This window comes from Schistocerca piceifrons, chromosome 7 (assembly GCF_021461385.2).
Source record: "Schistocerca piceifrons isolate TAMUIC-IGC-003096 chromosome 7, iqSchPice1.1, whole genome shotgun sequence".
NCBI lineage: Eukaryota > Metazoa > Arthropoda > Insecta > Orthoptera > Acrididae > Schistocerca > Schistocerca piceifrons.
The window spans coordinates 173,488,523-173,509,769 of NC_060144.1; the positions used below are offsets into that span (position 1 = coordinate 173,488,523).

At 45.9% G+C, this 21,247-nt stretch overlaps 1 protein-coding gene across 1 annotated transcript in view; it reads left to right on the plus strand.

The window, feature by feature from the left end:
• The first annotated feature begins 317 nt into the window (after positions 1-317).
• LOC124804846 (lipase 3-like) overlaps positions 318-21,247 on the plus strand; it is a 212,029-nt gene continuing 191,099 nt past the window's right edge. The window contains exon 1 of the mRNA XM_047265197.1: positions 318-439. Coding sequence (XP_047121153.1) covers positions 347-439 — 93 coding nt within the window. The 5' untranslated portion in view covers positions 318-346. The remainder of the gene's footprint in view (positions 440-21,247) is intronic.

Genomic DNA, 21,247 nt, shown 5'->3' on the forward strand with positions numbered 1-21,247 from the left:
GGAACGCGAATAGCTGCTTTCAATGAAAACAGTCCTGTATCTATCATTTTGCTAGTGAACGTTGGGAAGGGGATCTAGAATCATATGACCTTTGATTATCAGACCGAGAACTTTTCAGCTCATCACCGCAAACGGATGAGAAGGGCTGAGGGGTAGCTGGATCCCTGGCGAGTCAGCTGCCGCCGCCTTGATCTGCAGCCAGTTTGCCGTGGACTCGGCCCGCAGGTGCCGGCGGTTCGGCCTTGGCTGCCTTCCTCCGAGCCGCCGGTGCCCGGCTACTTAACGCCGTCTGGTAGTCTGCTGCCCGCACAAGACCATGTCTCGCGCTTCCTGCCGCTGCGGGACGATGCTTCCCGCGCTTCTGCTGGCGCTTGCCGCGCCGTGCGCCGCGTCTTCCCGGCCCGCCTTCCACGTGTCCGAGGACGCCTACCTGAACACGGTGAGCTGCTCTGCACGGGGCGCGTCTCCTGACAGTAGGACCATCTGGTGCGTGCGGTCACTGCGGGCTGGTACATAATTCCTAACTGCAAACCCGTACACGTGACTGGACCTCGAGGACATCGTAGACGACAGTGACTGCCGTCATGCGGAGGTTTGTTGTGCGTTCGTTCCACCCACCTGTTATCAAGTGCCACGTGTGAATCTCTATCGTGAAAGTGATATGAGTGCAGTACAGTCTACATATAGGATCCTTTATTGTATGATTATATGATAGCGGAACAAACACTGGTAGCAGTTACTTCTGTAAAATGTCTGGGAGTATGCGTGCGGAAGGATTTGAAGTGGAATGATCATATAAAATTAATTGTTGGTAAGGCAGGTACCGGGTTGAGATTCATTGGGAGAGTCCTTAGAAAATGTAGTCCATCAACAAAGGAGGTGGCTTACAAAACACTCGTTCGACCTATACTTGAGTATTGCTCATCAGTGTGGGATCCGTACCAGATCGGGTTGACGGAGGAGTTAGAGAAGATCCAAAGAAGAGCAGCGCGTTTCGTTACAGGGTTATTTGGTAAGCGTGATAGCGTTACGGAGATGTTTCGCAAACTCAAGTGGCAGACTCTGCAAGAGAGGCGCTCTGCATCGCGGTGTAACTTGTTGTCCAGGTTTCGTGAGGGTGCGTTTATGGATGAGGTATCGAATATATTGCTTCCCCCTACTTATACCTCCCGAGGAGATCACGAATGTAAAATTAGAGAGATTCGAGCGCGCACGGAGGCTTTCCGGCAGTCATTCTTCCCGCGAACCATACGTGACTGTAACAGAAAAGGGAGGCAATGACAGTGGCACGTATAGTGCCCTCCGCCACACACCGTTGGGTGGCTTGCGGAGTATAAATGTAGATGTAGGTGTAGACTTTGTGTCAAGGAGTATACTCGGGAAACTTAACACCACCGACAAAATTTCGGAGACACCAGGCGGTTATAATTAAAGTGCAGCTACTCTGGGCTGTAATTGTCGTTTAGCGACGAAACCTGGTAAATATTCTAATGCTGAACCGATTAACGTTGGAAAACAGTTAGTTCCACGTTTGGCCACCAGGTGCAAATCTGGCGCTTTGAATGCAAGAAAGACGTATAGATGTCAAAATTTTGTACATGGCTGCACGTTCAGAGACCGTGAACAGTTACAATTGAAAGAAAAACAGCCCTTGGTCACTATTTTTAACAAATTAACCTGGTTTCAACACTGCTAGGAATGTCTTCCTCAGAATTTAAACCAAAGAATGGTCTACATTCTATAACATAGTCACAGAATTATGACTAAAAGCGTATGATAGGGTATAAGTACGGAATCACCGTGAAAGACTGGCAGTACTTATATGTCATTTATAAAATAATAAATATGCCAGAAGGGCATTAGTCACAAAGATATTTAAGATAAAGAAAACTGTGATGGCGAGCCACTAAGGGCTGCTCGTTACTTGCGTGGTGCAGGTTACAACTCAATTGCACCACTGAGGAAGACACTCCTAGCAGTGCTGAAACCAGGTTAATTTGTTAAAAACAGTGACCTAGGGCTGTTTTTCTTTCAAACGTATAGATGTGTTTCTATATGTAATGGATTTGGAACGGCAGATGGGTAGAAAAGGTCGAACAAGTGACACAGGCATAATGTTGATTTTACTATTAACCACTGCTAACACAGTGTGTTCAATATGAGCACCGGAGACGTCGAAGAGATGCAGCACAGCGCCAGATTTGCGCCTGGTGGCCTAAACTGGAACAAATATTATTCCAGCTTAAATCGGTTTTGCATTAATCCATTAGCGTATCTGCCAAGTTTCGCTGCCAAACGTTACAGCCCACACTGAACCTCGGTGACTGGCTTCACTTAAATTGGAACCACCCAGTGTTTCTGGAATATTTTCTGAGTAATTTAGTACAAAAGACTCGTGACGTTCGGTGGCTCTCTTGTGTACGACTGTCGTTCGGAATTCCTTGCCAAGAAGCAGTATCTATTGGAGCCTAGCATACTGTGCTTTCAATTATCCGCAGTTCGTCCCAGTTCCGCAGATGGCACAAAGCGAGTGTACATCCATGGAGGCATAACAAGCGGAGGTATGACCGTGAAGGTTCTTTACAATAAGGGGAGATGGCGCTACGGACTTAAGCAGGTGCCGACGTGTTAGATGCCCAAAATTTCAGCAGACTGCTGTTTACGATTGCTTCTTGTTCTTAATTTCTGTCGCGTACGAGTAACAGTTGTTTAAAATAGAAAATATTACAGTGCTTTTATGAATAATACAACGTCGGGAAGGCATTTTCAGACGTCTGATCTAAAACATACAGGGTGGTCAGAAATAGGCTAAAAAGCTTGTAAGTGTGTTGCTGGGAAGACTGTGCTGAGAAATAACTATTAAGAAAAAAATTCGATATGTTTAATTATTATTGAATTTAGCTAATCACGCCGTGCTCCTAAATTCAAGTGGTCCTCCAGGTACAGTTAGTGTCAGTTGTTCTCATAGCGTAGACGATAGGCCACTAGAAAGCAGAACCTTTGGCTGGGGTTCTATCCTTGATGCCGTCCCATGTCCAATTTTTGTCCAAACGGAGAACACTTTCGGTAACACCATCTCTGGCAGACTGCTTGAAATTGCGCGTGCAACGACCTAATTGGCTAACTTCAATGCTAATCAAATCGTAAACGGCGCAAGGTATCGAATTTTTTATCAACGGTTATTTATTCTAAAAGTAAATAGCGCAACAAAAAATTATCGCTTGAAGCCATCAAACCGTGCCTTTGATACAGTGTTCGGCTACTGCTCTTTTCTTATTCACTATCAACTGATCTGTACGCTTATGAAAATTTTGCTGTATTTGGACTCTGTTTCTAGTCAACAGTTCACAAAGTGAACTTCATTACTTGCATTACTTGAATTTGCCATTTGCTCAACCGGACACCGCATTCGTACGTGTCGAGTGATACTCATTCTTCGCTACCTACGCCGCGTGGGATGTAAAGGCTCGTTACATAGTAATTACAGTTCTTTTTATTTTTTACTCCTGTTTATCTTTGTACCTGTACAGAAGTGAAAGTATCTGCATAACAGTTTAAATATTGATGGTAAGCGCTGCGCGTCTTGTTTGGAAACAGACTTGTTGCACCCATTTTCTGTTGTCAACAGTAACGCACACTTTACTTTCCGCCCTCACATTTACATTCAGTGTGTTGCTCGGTTCCGTCCAACATTTGATTTCTGACAGTATTAGTTCAAATTCAACATTGCTAAACAGTAGTTTATGATGCATGGGTTACTGGTGAACAGTTGGCGGATATACAGTACCTTGTGTAACAAATTCACTTAATGCAATGGAAGAGCGCGCAATGACGCAATCTGTTACCGCAACGACGGCGACGATGTCGCAGTTCTTTTGGGTCTGAGGATTGTTTCATTACTCTGTGTTTTGTACTTTTTGTTTGTTGCGTAATACAAGCTTTTTCACTACTGTGAATGTATTCTTACAGAAACTAAAGTAATTACTCTTTAACGAGCCACCTGACACCACGGGTGTCATAAGCCAAAATACTCAGAAAACATCCCTGAACAACCTGCGAAATGTTGTTGGTAGAGTTGAGGCTCACCGTGCATGGTTTTTCCCTCCTAAGTTCGAGTAGTGAACTACTGTACTTTACCGCTCACCGTCATATCAACAGAGGGAAACTCTTACTTTATGGAAACTCGCAAACACCGCAACTAAGCTGGTTATGGGGGAACTTACAGTTTAAGTCAAACCTGTATCAATGTCTCACATATCTACGTCTGTTCCCTGTAGGCCATCTTGAGGCATGTAGTGCAGGGTACATGGTCCAACGAGAGTCTTTTAAATCTTCCTTGAGAATAAATGAAATTTGCTTGCGACTCGTCCATCGCCGGCCGTGGTGGCCGTGTGGTTCTAGGCGCTTCAGTCCGGAACAGCGTGACTGCTACGATCGCAGGTTCGAATGCTGCTTCGGGCATGGGTGTGTGTGATGTCCTTAGGTTAGTTAGGTTTAAGTAGTTCTAACTTCTAGGGGACTGATGACCTCAGAAGTTAAGTCCCATAGTGCTCAGAGCCATTTGAACCATTTTTTTGACTCGTCCATCGAATCTTAATGTGGCACCTGTTTCTCCCCGATGAAACTTAATGTCACCGCAGGCCGCGTACTTCTAGGATATTTACTTTTGTATTTCTTGTTAACAATCGTAAGCAGTATAATAATAATAATAATAATAATAATAATAATAATAATTAATCAATCAATTCGGTCACTTGGTGATACGGCCTCTTGGAATCGGTGTGCAGCATAGGATTCGAGCAGGTTCTTCCACTTCTGCCGATCCTGAGCTTCCTCTGGCCTCTGGCCTCTGGCCTCTGTCCCATCTGGTAAATTTGGTTCCAAACTAGTGTCCGGTTAAACCATTTGTCTACTTTTCTTCGAGTGATATCACCAGCCCACTGCTGTTTCAAGGTATTTACACTTTCCATTACAGCACTGACTTTTGTTGTACGCCTGATATCTACTGCTTTTTTACTATCTTTCATTGTCACTTTAAGAACAAGCATAAGACCAACTGGAAGTGAAACCTCAAAGTTGTGGGAAAAAATGTGTGGTAACGTCTTATGGGACCAAACTGCTGAGGTCATCGGTCCTAACTTACGCTGTGGACAACACACACACTTATGCCCGAGGGAGGACTCGAACCTCCGACGGGGGGAGCAGCACGGACCGTGACAAGGCGCCCTTGACTGCGCGGCTCAAAGTTGTGGGCTTTAACTCAACGGTAGCTTAGTGGTTCATCACACTTCTCCTTGCAAATCCGTTTTAAAACATCTGATAAACTTCATTTTGTTCGCGAAATATTTTTTATCGTTAAGTCTGAGAACGACGTTCACAGTGAAGTGACTACATAGCAAACAGTATTCATGATTTAACAAGTACGAATTTGCAAGAGATTAGCCTTAAATTTCAGCTGCGCAGTCTACGTATTGCAATTTATGCGGTGGACGGTACATAGCATACCGTTTTCTATTTTATTCCCTTCCTATATCATTCGCATATCATCGGAGATTCCTCTCATTCTAGAGTAACCACGTGCCCGTGGAAGGCAGTGATAACTTCCTGGAACCGCCTTGGAACAGACGACCCAGAATTTCAAAAATAATCTTCTCCTCGGCTTACACCGCCTTTTTAATGCGACACCTCGAGTTTATTGTTCTCACTTGTAAGCGCTGTTCGCCAAAATAAAATAAGCTTCTTCTTCTTTCTAAGGCACATAGAGAGCCATTTCTCCCACGCCTAACATGTTAACTGAATAGCACAAAAATTCAGTAATATGGGTACTTAGTATGCTCCGCCATGCACTTCATAGTGGCTTGCTGAGTATATACACGGATACAGACGTCCTGCCTCCGCCAAACAGTGTACAGAAACAGCGCAGCACGTCGTAGCGTTATTGTGATGTTTGTTAATCCGCGTTTCCACCTCTTCTATGACGACAGTCAAATACCAATGATGACAAGCCTTTTCGACGCGCTATTCGCTACAAGTAATGCTCATCAACACCACTGCATCATGGCAGTCTATAAATCTTGACAGTAGCGGCCTGTCTCTTCATTACGTCACGCATGGAAGCGTTGCAACATTGCAACACTTGATCTACTGGTCTGCCTTGCAATGTTTGCCAAGAAAGCGTTTGATACAAGGTCAGCGTTCTGAATTCGAAACAAGGACTCCAGATTGCAGTGGTGGAGAAGGTAGGTCGCACATAACAATCACGGCGGCGCACCGCGGTCGCTGTGAAATGACGAGTCAACCTTCGTAGAAGCCGCGTAAGAATTTGACTGACTGAATGTGTCTTTTGTTTAATTTCTCCTAACTGGTTTCGGGCTTGATGTTAAATTATATGCTGGGCTTTTAAACTGCGGCCCAGACACTGCGTTTACTTCTGTGATTTACAGAGACGAGTGAAAGAGGAAATACATGTAGAAATGGAAGAATTCTAGTAGTAAATAGCTAGCTAGCCTAAGGGAAACATAATCAATAATATTTTAGACTTTGCACCCTGTAACTGATACTGGATAATAGTATTTATTGCGTTATACTACAACATGTGCCTGTCACCGTAGCTGAGTTGTCGGCGCGGCTAACTGCCATGCGGGGACCCGGGTTCGATTCGCGATACTGCTAGCGACTTTTCCTTGGTGGCAGGACTGGTACTACGTGCACCCAGCCTCGTTCGGTCACCTGAGGAGCGATTAGTTGCGATTCCAAGGTCAAAAAACCCGAAAACGATCGGGAGAGCGGTGTGCTGACCACATGTCCCCCCATTTCGCTACGACGACGCCATTGACAGAGGATGCCATGCCAGTCGGGACCCATTGGCCCATCTAGGAACAGAACGCAGAACTTTACCTTACTTTACTAAAATATGTACTATGTCCACTTCAACGGAGCAAGAATCATAATTTGAAGAGGATATTTATTTTAAGAAATATGTCGCTTTGTTGATACGAAGTCTGTTCAAGAATTTTCAGAACTTAATCCACAAAATTTTTCTACGTTTACCTTTTACTTACTGCGCATGGTCTCCTTTGAAATATTCTCCTCAATAACTGATACACCGCCCCCAGGACCGTTTCCGCTTCCGGAAGCAAAGCCTCTTGCTGGATAGCACAAATTTTCTTTTATCTCGCCTATCGTTGCAAATCTTCGTATTTTCAATGGTGTTTTCAACTTTGGAAATAAAAAGAAGTCCGCAGGCAACAGGTCTGGCGGGTACGGAGTATGAGGCAACACAATGAGTTCGTTTTTTATGCAACAGTCACGCACGAACAGGGATGAATGTGCGGGCGCGTTACCGCGGTGAAAGAGCCTTGAATTGTCTCGCCCGTTTCAGGCCGTTTCCTTCTCACATTTTCTCGCAGGCGTCATGACACGTACCGATAGTACTATCGTTTAACAGTTTGTCCCTGTGGCACGAATTCATCATGAACTAATCCTTCAACGTCAAACAAAACTACACTACGTGATCCAACGTATCCGGACACCTGGCTGAAAATGACTTACAAGTTTATGATGTCCTCCATCGGTAATGGTGGAATTCAATATTGTGTTGGTCCTTCCTTAGCCTTGATGACAGTGTCCACTCTCGCAGGCATACGTTCAATAAGGTACTGGAAGGTTTCTTGGGGTATGGCAGCCCACTCTTCACGGAGTGCTGCACTGAGGAGAGGTATCGACGTCGGCCGGTGAGGCCTGGCACGAAGTCGGCATTCCAAAACATGCCAAAGATGTTCTGTAGCATTCAGGTCAGTACTCTGTGCAGGCCAGTCCATTACAGGGATGTTATTGTCATGTAACCACTCCGCCACAGACCATGCCCTACGAACAGGTGCTCGATCGTGTTGAAAGAAGGCTATCGCCATTCCCGGATTGCTCTTAAACAGTGGGGAGCAAGGTGCTTAAAACATCAATGTAGGCTTGTGCTGTGATAGCACCACGCAAAACAAGGGGTGCAAGCTCCCTCCATGAAAAACACGACCACGCCATAGCACCACCACCTCCGAATATTACTGTTGGCACCACACACGCTGGCAGATGACGTTCACCAGGCATTCACCATACCCAACCCTGCCATCGGATCGTCACATTGTGTACCGTCATTCGTCACTCCACACAACGTTTTTCCACTGTTCAATCTTCCAGTGTTTACGCTTCTTACACCAAGCGAGGCGTCGCTTTTACCGGCGTGATGTGTGGCTTATGAGCAACCGCTCGACCATGAAATCCAAGTTTTCTCACCTTCTGCCTAACTGTCAAAGTACTAGCAGTGGGTCCTGATGCAGTTTGGAATTCCTTTGTTGGTCTGGATAGATGCCTGCCTATTACACATTATGACCCTCTTTAACTGTCGGCGGTCTCTGTCAGTCAATAAACTAAGTCAGCCTGTGCGCTTTTATGCTGTATGAGTCTCTTCACGTTCCACTTCACTTGCACATCGGAAACAGTGGACCTAGGAATGTTTATGAGTGTGGAAATCTCGCGTACAGGCGTATGACACAAGTGACCACGTTCGTGGGTTCCTCGGAGCGCCCCATTCTGCTCTCTCACGATGTTTAATGATTACTGAGGTCGCTGGTGTGGAGAACCCGGCAGTAAGCGGCAGCATAATGCACCTAATATGAAAAACGTTTGTGTTGGGGGTGTCCGGATACTTTTGATTACGTAGTGTATTAACATGGTTTTGACATTTCACCTGACGAGCTTTTGTTGGCCTTGGAGAACCTTTCCCGACACCGTCGAGGTCATTAGAGACGGAGTGCAAATTCGGATTGTTTCAAGGATGGGGAAGGAAATCGGTCGTACTATTTTGAAAGGAACCATCCCTGCATTTGCCTGGAGTGATTTAGGAAAATAACGGAAAACGTAAAGCTAGATGACCGGATGCGGATTTGAACCAGCGTCCCTCCGCATGCGAGTTCAGTGGGCTAGCCTCCACGCCACTTTGCCCGGTAGTACGTACGAATACTATCAAAATTCAGTTGACACCTCCAAACACAAAAAAATTCGCATTTTCGTCTTGATTTGCCCAACTATTACTTTCATATTTAAGCTACAAATTCTCCCTTCAGCCTTACGCATTACTTAGCGACAACGTCTAAATAATCCGTTGAGCACTGCTTCTTGTTTGACATTCGAACTGAGATGTCTGCCTTGCTTGTATCCTCCTGCTAATGGTCTAATTAATTAATAACAACTAACTTTTTGTAGCTTCCACGTCCGTTACATCAAGGTGGAATAAGCATGATTTAACATGATTCAAGGAACGATCTATACTAGAGCAGTACTAGGCCAGACAAAGCTTCAGAATGTAAAGAAACGTGCTTTGACCCAAAACTGAATCCTACACCTCGCGTATTTGAGCAACGTACTCTTCCCACTGGGCTACAAGAGTAACTTGTGCATTCCTTTGTCGTATTGCCAAATTACCTCCCACTTTCTACCGAAAATAACCACATCACGAAACTTCATAAAAGTCGCTTTCTATTGCTAACTTTCAAGAACTTGCGTGTTGTGTTGGTCTGCAGACCACAATTTGAGCTAGGTGATTGGCTGGGTAGCTAAAAGCCGATTAATTATAAATGTGCATAAAAAGTTCTCGGTTTACTTGCCGCGTCAAATTTGGATAAAATCCCGAGCTTTGCGACCTGTGAATGGTAATCTTGGCGTGAGAGTACCGGGAATTTGCTGCATTCCTTGCGAGTGTGGCAAAAATTATGTGGGCCATTCTATATGCACTGTTGCCGGTCGCTGTGTAGAACTTCAGCGTCACCTGCAATACAGGTATTTAGAAATATCAGCGGTGGTTTAGCGTGGTTTGTTAAATAAACATAAGATTCTATTCTATGAAACAAGAATACTTGCTCCCGCTTCAAACTATTGGGACTCTGTCTTCATGGAAGCAGTTGAAATTAGACTATGTGAAAATAATTTCAACAGAGACTCCGGATATATACTCAACAATGCATGGAAGCGCGCAGTTGATAAAGAAAGAGCGCAGAGGGAGACTTCTTACATTCCCCGCAGTTCTCCGCCTGTTGCGATGGATGGCGCTGCAAGCAACACTGGATAAAGCGCGCAAACAAAATTTAGGGACATAGAGGCCGCCACCTCCGTACGCGCCGTTTTCACCGTGACGTCATCCAGCCAATGAGAAGCCGTCCACTGCTTATAAGACCGGAAGCCTCACCGGTCCACGTTTTCAACAATATCCGCTCCCTTCCCGCCAACAAGAACCTCTTCCTGCACACCCTTGCTACCCACCGTGTGGATGCCTTCCTCCTCAATGAAACCTTCCTCCAACCCCACCACTCCATCCACACCTCCCCCTATCTCCTCCACCGCTCCGATAATCCCCTCCCAGTTGCACGTGGCGGAGTTGCCATTGGCCACCACCGCCAGATCCCCGTTCGGCTCCAGCCTCTCCTTCCCGACCCCACCGAACACCTGATCCTTAGTCTCTTCTTCCCCGGCCTTACCATTACCTGTGCCACCATCTATGTCCGCCCCAACGCCCCTCTTCCTTTCGACTTCCTCTCCCACATCGACCGTACCTTCTCCTCCTATGTGATCGCCGCCGACCTCAACATCCATAGTCGCTCCGCTGCCCAGTTACGGCGGTGGCATCGCTCTCCTCCCTTCAAGGCGACCTCATCCCCATCCCCCAACATACTCGTCCCGAATCCAACTCCACTCCCGATGTTATCCTCTCCTCCCCCAACCTCCTTGGTCGCATTACGGTGGATGTCCTGGAGCCTATTGGTAGCGACCATCTCCCTGTCCTCCTCACCGTTTCAGACGGCCGTCGCCCCCGCCCCGACCCTTGTCATGACCCTCCCCCTAAGTACATCCATGACTATTCCCGTGCCAACTGGAATGCCTACCGGGATACCCTCTCCACTCAGGTCGATAGCCACCCTCTCGCCTACCGCCGTCCTGATGATGTCACCCGTGCCGCCTCCTTTCTCCAGCAGACCTTGTCTGAGGCCGTGGAGGCCCACGTCCCTACTGTTGCCATCCACCCCCACCGTCCTACCTTACCACCACAGGCCGTCCTCCTCCTCCGTGAATCCCGTCGTCTCTACCGTGCCTTCCTCCGCACGCGTGACCCGGACACCCTACGACGCCACCGGCAACTACAGCGACACATTCGAAATTTGCTCGCGGCCAAGAAACGCCGGGACTGGCGACAGACATGCACCCGTTTACCTGCTACCCTCCCTATAAACTCGTCCAAGTTCTGGACCGCCTTCCGTCGCCTTACCGGAACTAAACCCTCCCCCTACTATCCTCTTCTCCACGATGATCGCCCCTTTCCTGACGCCCTTAGTAAGGCCAATCACTTTGCCTCCTACCTGTCCGATGTGTTTTCCATCCCTGATGATCCCCAGTTCGATTACTCCCTCTTCCCAGATATCCGCGATCGAACTGATACCTCTGTCCCTCCCCTCGCTCCTGGTTTCCAGTACTTGGACAACATTCCACACACGGACCTTAATGCCCCCATCACCACACAGGATCTCATCAATACACTCCGCACCAAAAGCAACACCGCTCCTGGTCACGATCGTGTCACCTACTGTCACCTTCGTGAAGCTCCTGTCTCTTTTCTCTCCACCCTGGCCAGGCTCTACAATGTAGTCCTGTCCACCGGTTACTACCCCGACCTGTGGAAAACCTCCCGTATCCTCATGTTCCTCAAACCTGGCAAACCGCCGTCCGCCGTCTCCTCCTACCGTCCCATCAGCCTTACCTCGGTCTTCAGCAAGGTCCTGGAATCTATCCTCACCCGCCGCATCCACCAGCATCTCCGCCAGCACCGCCTCCTCCCCGTTACCCAATGTGCCTTTCGGCCGTCCTTCTCTTCCGACGATCTTCTCCTTCACCTCACTCATCTCCTTTCCGATCAGCTCAATTCCCGCCGCTCCGCAATCTTCCTCTCTCTTGACCTCGAACGCGCATATGACCGCGTATGGCATTCCGGTCTCCTCTTCAAGCTCCAAACCTTCGCCCTTCCCATTAACTACGTTCGTCTGATCGGTTCCTTTCTCTCCCGCCGTCCTTCCTATGTCACCATCCATAACACCGATTCCTACACCTTTTTCCCCTCCGCCGGTGTGCCCCAAGGCTCCGTCCTCTCCCCCCTTCTGTACCTGTTGTACACGGCGGACATGCCGCCGCCGTCACCCCCCATCCACCTTCTCCAGTTTGCCGATGACACCGCCTTCCTCGCCCTTGCCCCCACCCTGCGACGCTCCCAACACCTTCTCCAATCCCATCTTGACCGGTTCACCGCTTGGTGCAACCAGTGGTTGCTCAAGGTCAATCCTTCCAAAACCCAGGCGATCATTGTAGGCAAAACCACTCCCTCCTTCCGCCTCCTTGATTTCTATCTCACCGTTTATGGCCGTCCCATCGCTCTCACCCCCACCCTTAAGTACCTTGGCGTCACCCTCGACCGTCGCCTCTCCTGGACTCCCCATCTCCAGACAATCCAAGCCAAGGCACGTTCCCGACTCCGTCTCCTCAAGCTCCTTTCCGGCCGAACGTGGGGTCTGGACCCCTCCACCATCCTCCACACCTATAAGTCCCTCATCCGCCCTATCCTCTGTTACGCCCATCCCGCCTGGATCTCCGCCCCCCCTTCCTTTTATAAATCCCTCCAAATCCTTGAACGCCATGCTCTCCGCCTTGCCTATCGCATCCGTCTCCCTTCCCCCACGCGGATCCTGTATGACCTTATCCCCTTCCCCCACCTCCTCCTCTTCCTCGAAAGGATCCGAATCCTATACACCTCCCGTAAACTCGATCCTCCTCACCCGCTCGTCTCCCCGATCCTCTCCCACCCCCGCCCACTGCCGCGCCTGTACTCCCACGTCCCACCTGGTCTCCATCTCTCCACCCTCCTTACCCTCTCCCAAGGTGGTTTCCGCCAGCTCCCCCTCCCTGATGATGTCCTCCTCCCCTGCATCTACCCCTCCTATCAACTTTGATCCTCCCCCCCCTCCTGTGTCCTTTCCTTCAGGCACCCTCCCTCCCCCCCCTTTTCCCTTCCCTTCTCTTTCCTTTCCCCCCTCCCTCCTACCCTCTCCTCCGGGCTTCACTCCCCCTACCTCCCTCCCCCTCTCTCCTTTGCCCACGGCATCTCTGCTCTCCCCTCTCCCATTTCCCCTTCCTCCTACTCCACCTCCTCTCTTGGCAGGTCCCCGGACTCGTACACGCTGAGTGGACATTCGCGCGCCGGAGATCGTCGCCATCAGTGTCTCGTGAGTGCCGTCGTGTTTCGTGTTCAGTGTTCCCGTCATCCTCCATCGTTCACCTGTGCCATCGCCATCTTCAGTGTTAGTGCGTCGTGACAACAGTTTGTAGTGAATTTTCGTCAAGTGTGAACGGCTCCGTGTTTGTCTTTATGTGTCTACTGTTTTATTACCCACCGTTATGTCACATTTGTGTATTCTTTCTGTTCTATCTTTATCTCCTCTACGGCTGAAGAGCGGCGTACCATGCTGCTGCCAGCCTGCCTGTTTGTACGGGTTTGAATATAACAATAAAGAAAAAAAAAAAAAAAAAAAAAAAAGAAAAAAAAAAAAAAACCGGTCCACGACAGTCAGTTTTACCCCTGACAAAGATGGCGGAGGTAGTCATTGAAAGCTCGGGATTTTATCCCAATTTGACGCGGCAAGTAAACCGAGAACTTTTTAAGCAAGGTCTCCGTCACGAAAGACTTCGCAGTCACATTAAAAATGTTGTTCAGCATTTATGCAATGTATGATAAAGCTGCCCTTTAATACGGGACTGCAGAATAAGGGCAGTGCCTGCGTGAGTTGGAAATTGCAGTGGCCCATACGTGTTTTGCGGATAGTCGGGTTCCGATGAGATGCTCTGAGATCTCATGAATGGAGTCTGCTATGGGCCTTACTCAGATAGTCAGTACCAAGCCAAACTATTCCATTCATCGAGACAATCTTTCCAGTGCGGGTAGGGTCTTCAGAAAGTAAGTTAGGCATGACGTCGCCACTAGGACCATCGCGCAACAAGAGTGCCCCACTGTCAGAAGAGTGTGTGCGCCGACTGTCTAAACGTCGCTGACTGAAAATAGCTGCGTCGGCTTCCGCTGCCAGAGTCAGATGACTAAGAAGTTTTCTGAATATCGTACCGAGTCGTAATGCGGAAACCAACATTTCGGCCTCGGCTACAATGGCCTTCTTCTGGATCTGACCCTGAAGAAGGCCACTCAAGCCGTGGCGGAGACTTTGGTTTCCCCCAGCATGGTTTCTTACATTGCGACGCGGTACGATACTCAGAAAACCCTTATGTCAGTCACTGACAAGGATTCAGTTTTGACCTTAGTTCAGGAACTGAACTCAGCTTCATATCATAGCACTAACTTGAAACCACCGTAGGAGGTTCAGGGATGATCAAAATTAGCACGAAACGTGCTTGGCAACACAACTAAAATCACGTATCGACGACACCATTGCCGCCCTTCTGCTGTAGATATTAATTATGACCGTAAATACACAGCATTTATTGTCGAAGAAGTCATGTTGTAGAGACGGAGGAAACGAAGCAGAAATATTGCAATCTTCGAACTTATCCCCAGATAAAAAACACAACAGAATGCAAAAAAAAAAAAAAAAAAAAAAAAAAAACTCATAAAGTTCCTATGACCAACAAATAAATGCGAGGCTTGAATACTGACTGGAAATGTTTGAAAATGTGTTTTTTCAGTATTAAGAAGAGGACCAAAAAAGCATTGCGCATGATGGGGTATAATTTTTAGATGCACTTTCCAATTAACACATATCTTCAGCTCTATGCAATTACATTTGCTTTGTAGACTGGAGCAAAAGCAGTGTTAAAACTTTTCAAGGTTAAAATGCATAAAAGTGAACACGATAATTTAGTCAGGTCTATTGTTACGGAAAATAGGCAAAAGCTAATTTTAGGCCTAAAACCATAATTTATTACTATTTCCAACCCCTAGGATGACAACGCAGATTTTCAACCCGAAGTTATACACATTTTAATACGATCGAATAGGTTGTTTGAATAGAATTTGCTTCGTAAAAGATAATTTATAAAATTACTCAGTTCTCGTTCTTGTACAGATTCAAATAACAATACAGACTACAGTTTATTCAGGTTCCTCATCCGTTGCCCTGACAGGTACGAATGTACTGTGCATGTCAATGCTGCAGCTATAGTAACTTCCCCGGGATTTAGTTTTACTCTGAGTCCTAAACTAAAGACCTCAGCATTTTACACAGTATGCCAGGGGCGAAAGATGTGTAAGTGTAAAAAAAATCCAAGAACTGACATGAATCGAACTGAAATCCTTAGAACTGCATTTCAGGATGCAACATCTGTTTTATCTTCTTCCATTCTATCTTGTCTTCTGGCTTTCGATTGTCATGGGCCCAAGAAAGGGAGAAGGGGAGATCCGACTAATTAGAGGGCAATGAATGTAACGGCTTCGGTAAGCAGGTTGTTCAGTAGTATACTAAAGAACAGATTGGGGCAGGTTGTGGAAGTTGCTGTACCGCAGGAAGAATCGGGTTTTAAGGCTGGGAAAAGCTGTGTTGATAACATCTTTTGTCTACGCCAGATGTGTCAAAAAATGATCGAAAAAATCAGAAACTCTAATTGGATGAACGCTTCTCCCCCATTTTGGATTTCTTCTCACTTTTGATGCGGAATGTGAACAAACAATAATTAGCCAAATGTAATAATGTACACGAAAATAACGTCTGTGGATTCATTCACAATCCATTCTCTCATACGGTAAGAATATAAATGTTACGGTCAGCAGATTAAAACAGATACTGAAATCTAGAAAACTCAGATTCATTTCTCTTTCTCCAAAGTGCAGAGGGCAACTCTGCCAAAGACTGAGGAAGATGCGTTTTCCTCATCAATAAAATTTATTCTGAGGTACTAAGCGTATGATTCTATCGCAATCTGAAAAAAGCATGAGTTTCATAACAGTGTTAGAACTTAGACTTGTGGCTTTGCTCTAAACTGTTTGCTTATTTCGGAAGTCAAATCTTGAAGAAACAAACTGGTGTTTGCAAATAGCCAAGGAAACTGCCGGAGTAGAAGGAAGAATCTGCTTGTTTAAGAACATCGATGAATGTAAACCGCCTCCTTGGTCTTGCACTTATGCATATTCATTACCAGATTCCTGTAGACGTAGAAAAAGTAATTACAAGATTTTCAAAAAGTGGGCGTAAAAGGAGATTAGAATTTAATATTTAAGAGCAGTATTGTGAATATACATATTTAATATTAAATTTCATTTTATTTATACTTTTGCGTTTTTATTTTATTTCTTATTTTTTTACGCGAAGAAAGAAAGAAATTTCTTATTGTTAGTATTTACATTCATGAGAAAAAACAGCTTATTATGAGCATAAAATGACGTAAGTAACAATATAAGATGATTTCCTGAACACAGTCAAATACCCTATTATAGTTTTTCGCACTAGTATCGTCATTGCTGCGTATAAACACATGCGCGAATTAGATGGCAATATTCTGTCAAACGAAAGTAATTGGTGAACTAATTTCGAAGATTTAAGAATGGAAACAAATGAACACTAGCATTATATATATATATATATATATATATATATATATATATATATATATATATATATATATATATATGTGTGTGTGTGTGTGTGTGTGTGTGTGTGTGTGTGCGTATAGAGTATTAATGATCTTATTTGGAAGGCAGGTACCAAAAAATTTGCCCCCCCCCCCTGACCGAGATCCTGGATCCGCCCCTGGTCTGGGCACAATCATGGATCCGTAGGCCATCCATTGCAGACATTTTTCCATCAAGGCACTGACCGTCTTGTCTGACAGTGAGACTAATGTATCCACAGTTAAGGTGATTATTTTGGAAATAAGGAATAATTTACTTAATTTTTTCGATCTGTCTCATTTTCGTTTGACTGCCCATTACGGACAATACTGAAACGTATCAAACTTCGATATCTACACTACTAATATTAATCATAAAACTTGCCTAGCCGTACCCTTATAGATATATTAAGGAAAGTTTGAAAAATAGGGAATAGCAGTCGGCAATGAGAGACGCTGGCTGATTACATAAGGTGGTGGAACCTGCTACGTAATTACCTTCTTTTAACGCCATCGTGACGTGACCGGTAGAAATATAAACGGCAGCAGCATGAAATTTACTGCTCTGCAGAACTTAAAAATAAATTAATGTAACATATTAACAAGTCGGTAGAAATGAATGAGTGTTCGGGAGGATGTTGTAAGAGGCGTTCCACCCGCGCGCAGACGGCTGGACGTCGCCCTGCATGGGCTCAGCGCTGGTATAGCGCCAAAGGGGCTGGCACTGCAACACGAGGCAGCTAAAGGAACACGAAGAGACAGTGTGTCAATCAGCGAGCAGTTTGGACGCACTCTGGTGCTGTTCTTCACTACAACTTGGCCCGGAGACATCTGGAAAACTGCACGCGGGGTAGAACAGCTGGGGAGCTGGAAAAAGGACGAAGTGTGATGAGTGTAGTCCAGGAGCTTGCTACTGATCACATCATTGTTTCTCGTGGATGGGGAGGGTTCCGAACCTGAAGGAGGGGAAATGGCCGACCACTGTCAACTACAGCAGTAGATGACCACTACGTCGTGCAATGGTCAGGAAAGGATCCACGTTGAACAGTGGGAGCAACTGCAACCAAATTTAAAGGTACATAAAGTATCCAATCTCACACTGCACAGTGACACAGCGACTGCATGGAGGTGATCGTTTTGCTTAATTAATATTCGCACATCTTTGGCTTTGTTTGCAATAGTGCCAGGAGCATAGAGACTGGGGTCGCGTGCGCTTCAAGCATGAGACCTGATTCGGTCTGAGTAGTGATTCTGGACGTACCCTCACGTGATGAGAGGTGATAACACATCATGCACCAGGAACATAGTCGAACGTGATTGTTATTGTGGTCCAGGTGTTATGCTGTGGGGTGGTGAGCCGTGCTTGGCTTGTGTTCGTGCCATCTCTTATACAACACCCTGTTTTTACCGTACTGCCGCCTCGTTATGTTAATTTTCAATTACTGGTGTCACTGAGTTGTCTACCAGTGAGCGGCAGCAGCAGCGCTTATCGATATAGGCCCTGCCGTATTATCTTTGCTGAACTATTATTACATCCTGGTCGTCGCATGTCGTCCAAAGGGGGTTGGAACGCGCCAGCTTTGCAGTTCGAACCGAGCAATGAAGTCAGTTGGAACGCGCCAGCAGTGGCGTTCGGACCTGGTAGTCGGACAGTTGGGACGTGGTACAAGTTCGGTCGGGTTGGAGCGGCAGTGAGGTTCGGATAGTCATGGTTCGCCCGACCGTTACCGGCACACGTAGCTGGGGACGGTCTTGGTTGTTCGTTGGTTGGTCGTCTTACCAGACGACGTGTATTTGCTCGCCGATCGCTTATGGGTTGGCGGTGTGTGTCTCAACTCGTGGTTCGTCCTGGTGATTTCACAGTCACTGCTTTTAGCATTGGTCGCGTTCTTCGTCAAAGTGTTTGTGAAATTGTGTGTAGCCTGTGATATTCACTGTCCAGTTATTTCAGGGGACAGAACAGCATGTGAAAACTATAGAGGTGTAACACTCCTAAGTACAGCTTATAAGATCTTCACAAGTATATTAAACGAAAGGATACAGAAGTGTGCAGAAGGCATACTAGGGGAATATCAGTGTGGCTTTCGACCAGGCAGAGGAACAACTTATCAAATATTTGTGATAAGGCAAATGATGGAAAAGTTCTATGAATATGATATAGATCTGCATTTCTTATTCATCGATTTCAAACAAGCCTTTGACAGCATAAATCGGCAGGAACTATACAGAGTACTGAAAGAAGTTGGAATATGTGCTAAATTAATAAGACTAATCAGAATGACAATGACAGAGACAAGAGCAAAAGTAAAGGTCCTTAGCAGAACAAGTGATAGCTTTGACTTTAATAAAGGTGTGAAGCAAGGGGATAGTCTCTCCACTGTCCTATTCAACATAGCCCTGCATAGTGCAGTAAATAAAATCAACAAAAGAGGCACCATATTTATGAAAACTAGCCAGATATGTGCATACGCTGATGACATTGCTATAGTAGGAAGAAATACCAATACACTCCTAGAAACATACCGGGCAATGGAAACAGAAGCCTTAAAAATTGGACTCATAGTAAATGAAAACAAAACAAAATATATGGTAAGGTCACAATCTGAGGCCAGAAGAACCCCTAAAAACCTAAACATTAATGGGAAATGCTTCAATGGAGTGTCCTCTTTTAATTACTTGGGAGCCCTAATAACAAATGATAACAGTATTGGAAAGGCTATAAGAGAAAGAATACAGGCAGGAAACAGAGCTTACTTTGCAAATATGCAGCTTTTCAAAAATAGCCTTGTTACAAGAAAAACTAAACTGCTAATATATAATTCCCTAGTCCGCCCAGTTATCACATACGGCTCAGAGGTATGGACATTGACAGAACACGATAAAAATGCTCTAAGAAGCACTGAGCGGAAAATACTACGCAAAATCTATGGGCCAATAAGGGAGGAAGAAGGCTGGAGAATACGCTACAATGCCGAATTACAAGAGTTAATACAAGGCAGGGACATAGTAAAATTTGTAAAATCACAGCGAATACGATGGCTAGGACACTTGGAGAGAATGGCAGAGGATAGAATTCCAAAGAAAATGATGAAAGGTATGATCCATTCAGTTAGGCGAAAAGGGAGACCTAGAAGAAGATGGGTCGATGAGGTAATAATGGATATCACCAATATGGGAGTCCGGGGGTGGAAAAGAGCAGCAAATAACCGAGAAGTGTGGAGGAAGATTGTTGAAGAAGCCAAGGCTCACCAAGGGCTGTAGAGCTACTGAAGAAGAAGTTATTTCAGTGCTGTCTCCGTGCTGATGTGTAGCAGTCGGTCGGTTGGCGTGGAGCAGCGAGGAATTCTCGGCGGGCCGTGGTTTGGCCGGGCCCACTGGCGGTATCTACGCGGTGTCGGAGTGTGAGGCGCTGTTCCCATTGCTACGAGGTCCGTGGCTCACCCACCCTGGATACGAAAGCTGAGTTTTGATTTCAGCTACCAGCAAGTCAAGACTGTTAACATTGTGTCGTTTGGAGTTCGTTGTCGGCTGTTGGGTTATGCCCGCGAGCAACAACGTGGTTTTCAAGTGGGAAAATTCTAGCCACCCTCCGGTGGAGTTTCACTGTATTTGGTTATTTGAATTGAAGTGCACCAGCGAAATCTTCTGCCTTGCCGTTAACGTTCTGGTTACCTGCCCTGGCCATGGCATAAATTTCAGGCAGTGTAGCTTCCTCATTGTGTTGGTGCTGTCCAGCATGGTGTGTAGTTTTACAGCTCCATGCTTGATTGGTTGTGGGTGCCAATAACTTCTACGTTGTTCCGTTGAACTCCATGTTGTACCCTGGTCAGGTGAAGTCGAAGTTATCTTGTCGGTGGGTCCGTTGACTTTCGGTCGGTTGCGGTGTCGTCGGATCGTGAATGGTTGGCCCGACTGCCTGTCTCACCTAAGCGATCGTTAATGTTTCAATTCCAGGCCCACCCTCGAACATCTGAGCCCTTGGGTGTACTGCCCTATTTTTTTTTTAATTTGTTCTTGTTGTTTGTACTTTATGGCTTCTAGCCGATTTTTTTTCTTTTTAAAATTTAGTTGTTTTGCTCTTAAGGCCTTCAGCCTAGTTCAAAGAACTGTGTCACGTAAGGCCTTTGGCATTTTAAAAATTTGAATGGTGTTGAATTTTAAGTCTTGGGCCTTCAGCCGGTTTTGAGTTAGAGTTGTTGCTCTTAAGGCCTTCAGTCTTTATTAAAGAATTGTTTCACGCAAGGCCTTTGGTATTTAAAAAAAATTAATGTTATGGAGTTTTGAGTGTTAGGCCTTCAGCCGATTTGAATTTACCTTGTTTACTTCAGGCTAACTAAGGAACTGTTTTAAGGTAAGGCTTGCCTTTTAAATTTCTAATTATGCTTGCGTTTTATGTTATTGGCCTTCAGCCATTTTTAAGTTAAAGTGACTTTCAGCCGGTAATTAAGTCCCAAAGATTGAAGCTGTCTTGCATGGTCGTACTGGCCTCCGAATCTTTTAACCTGATACACATACCGATCAACGTTACTGTGACGCTATGCTCCTTGGCTATGCG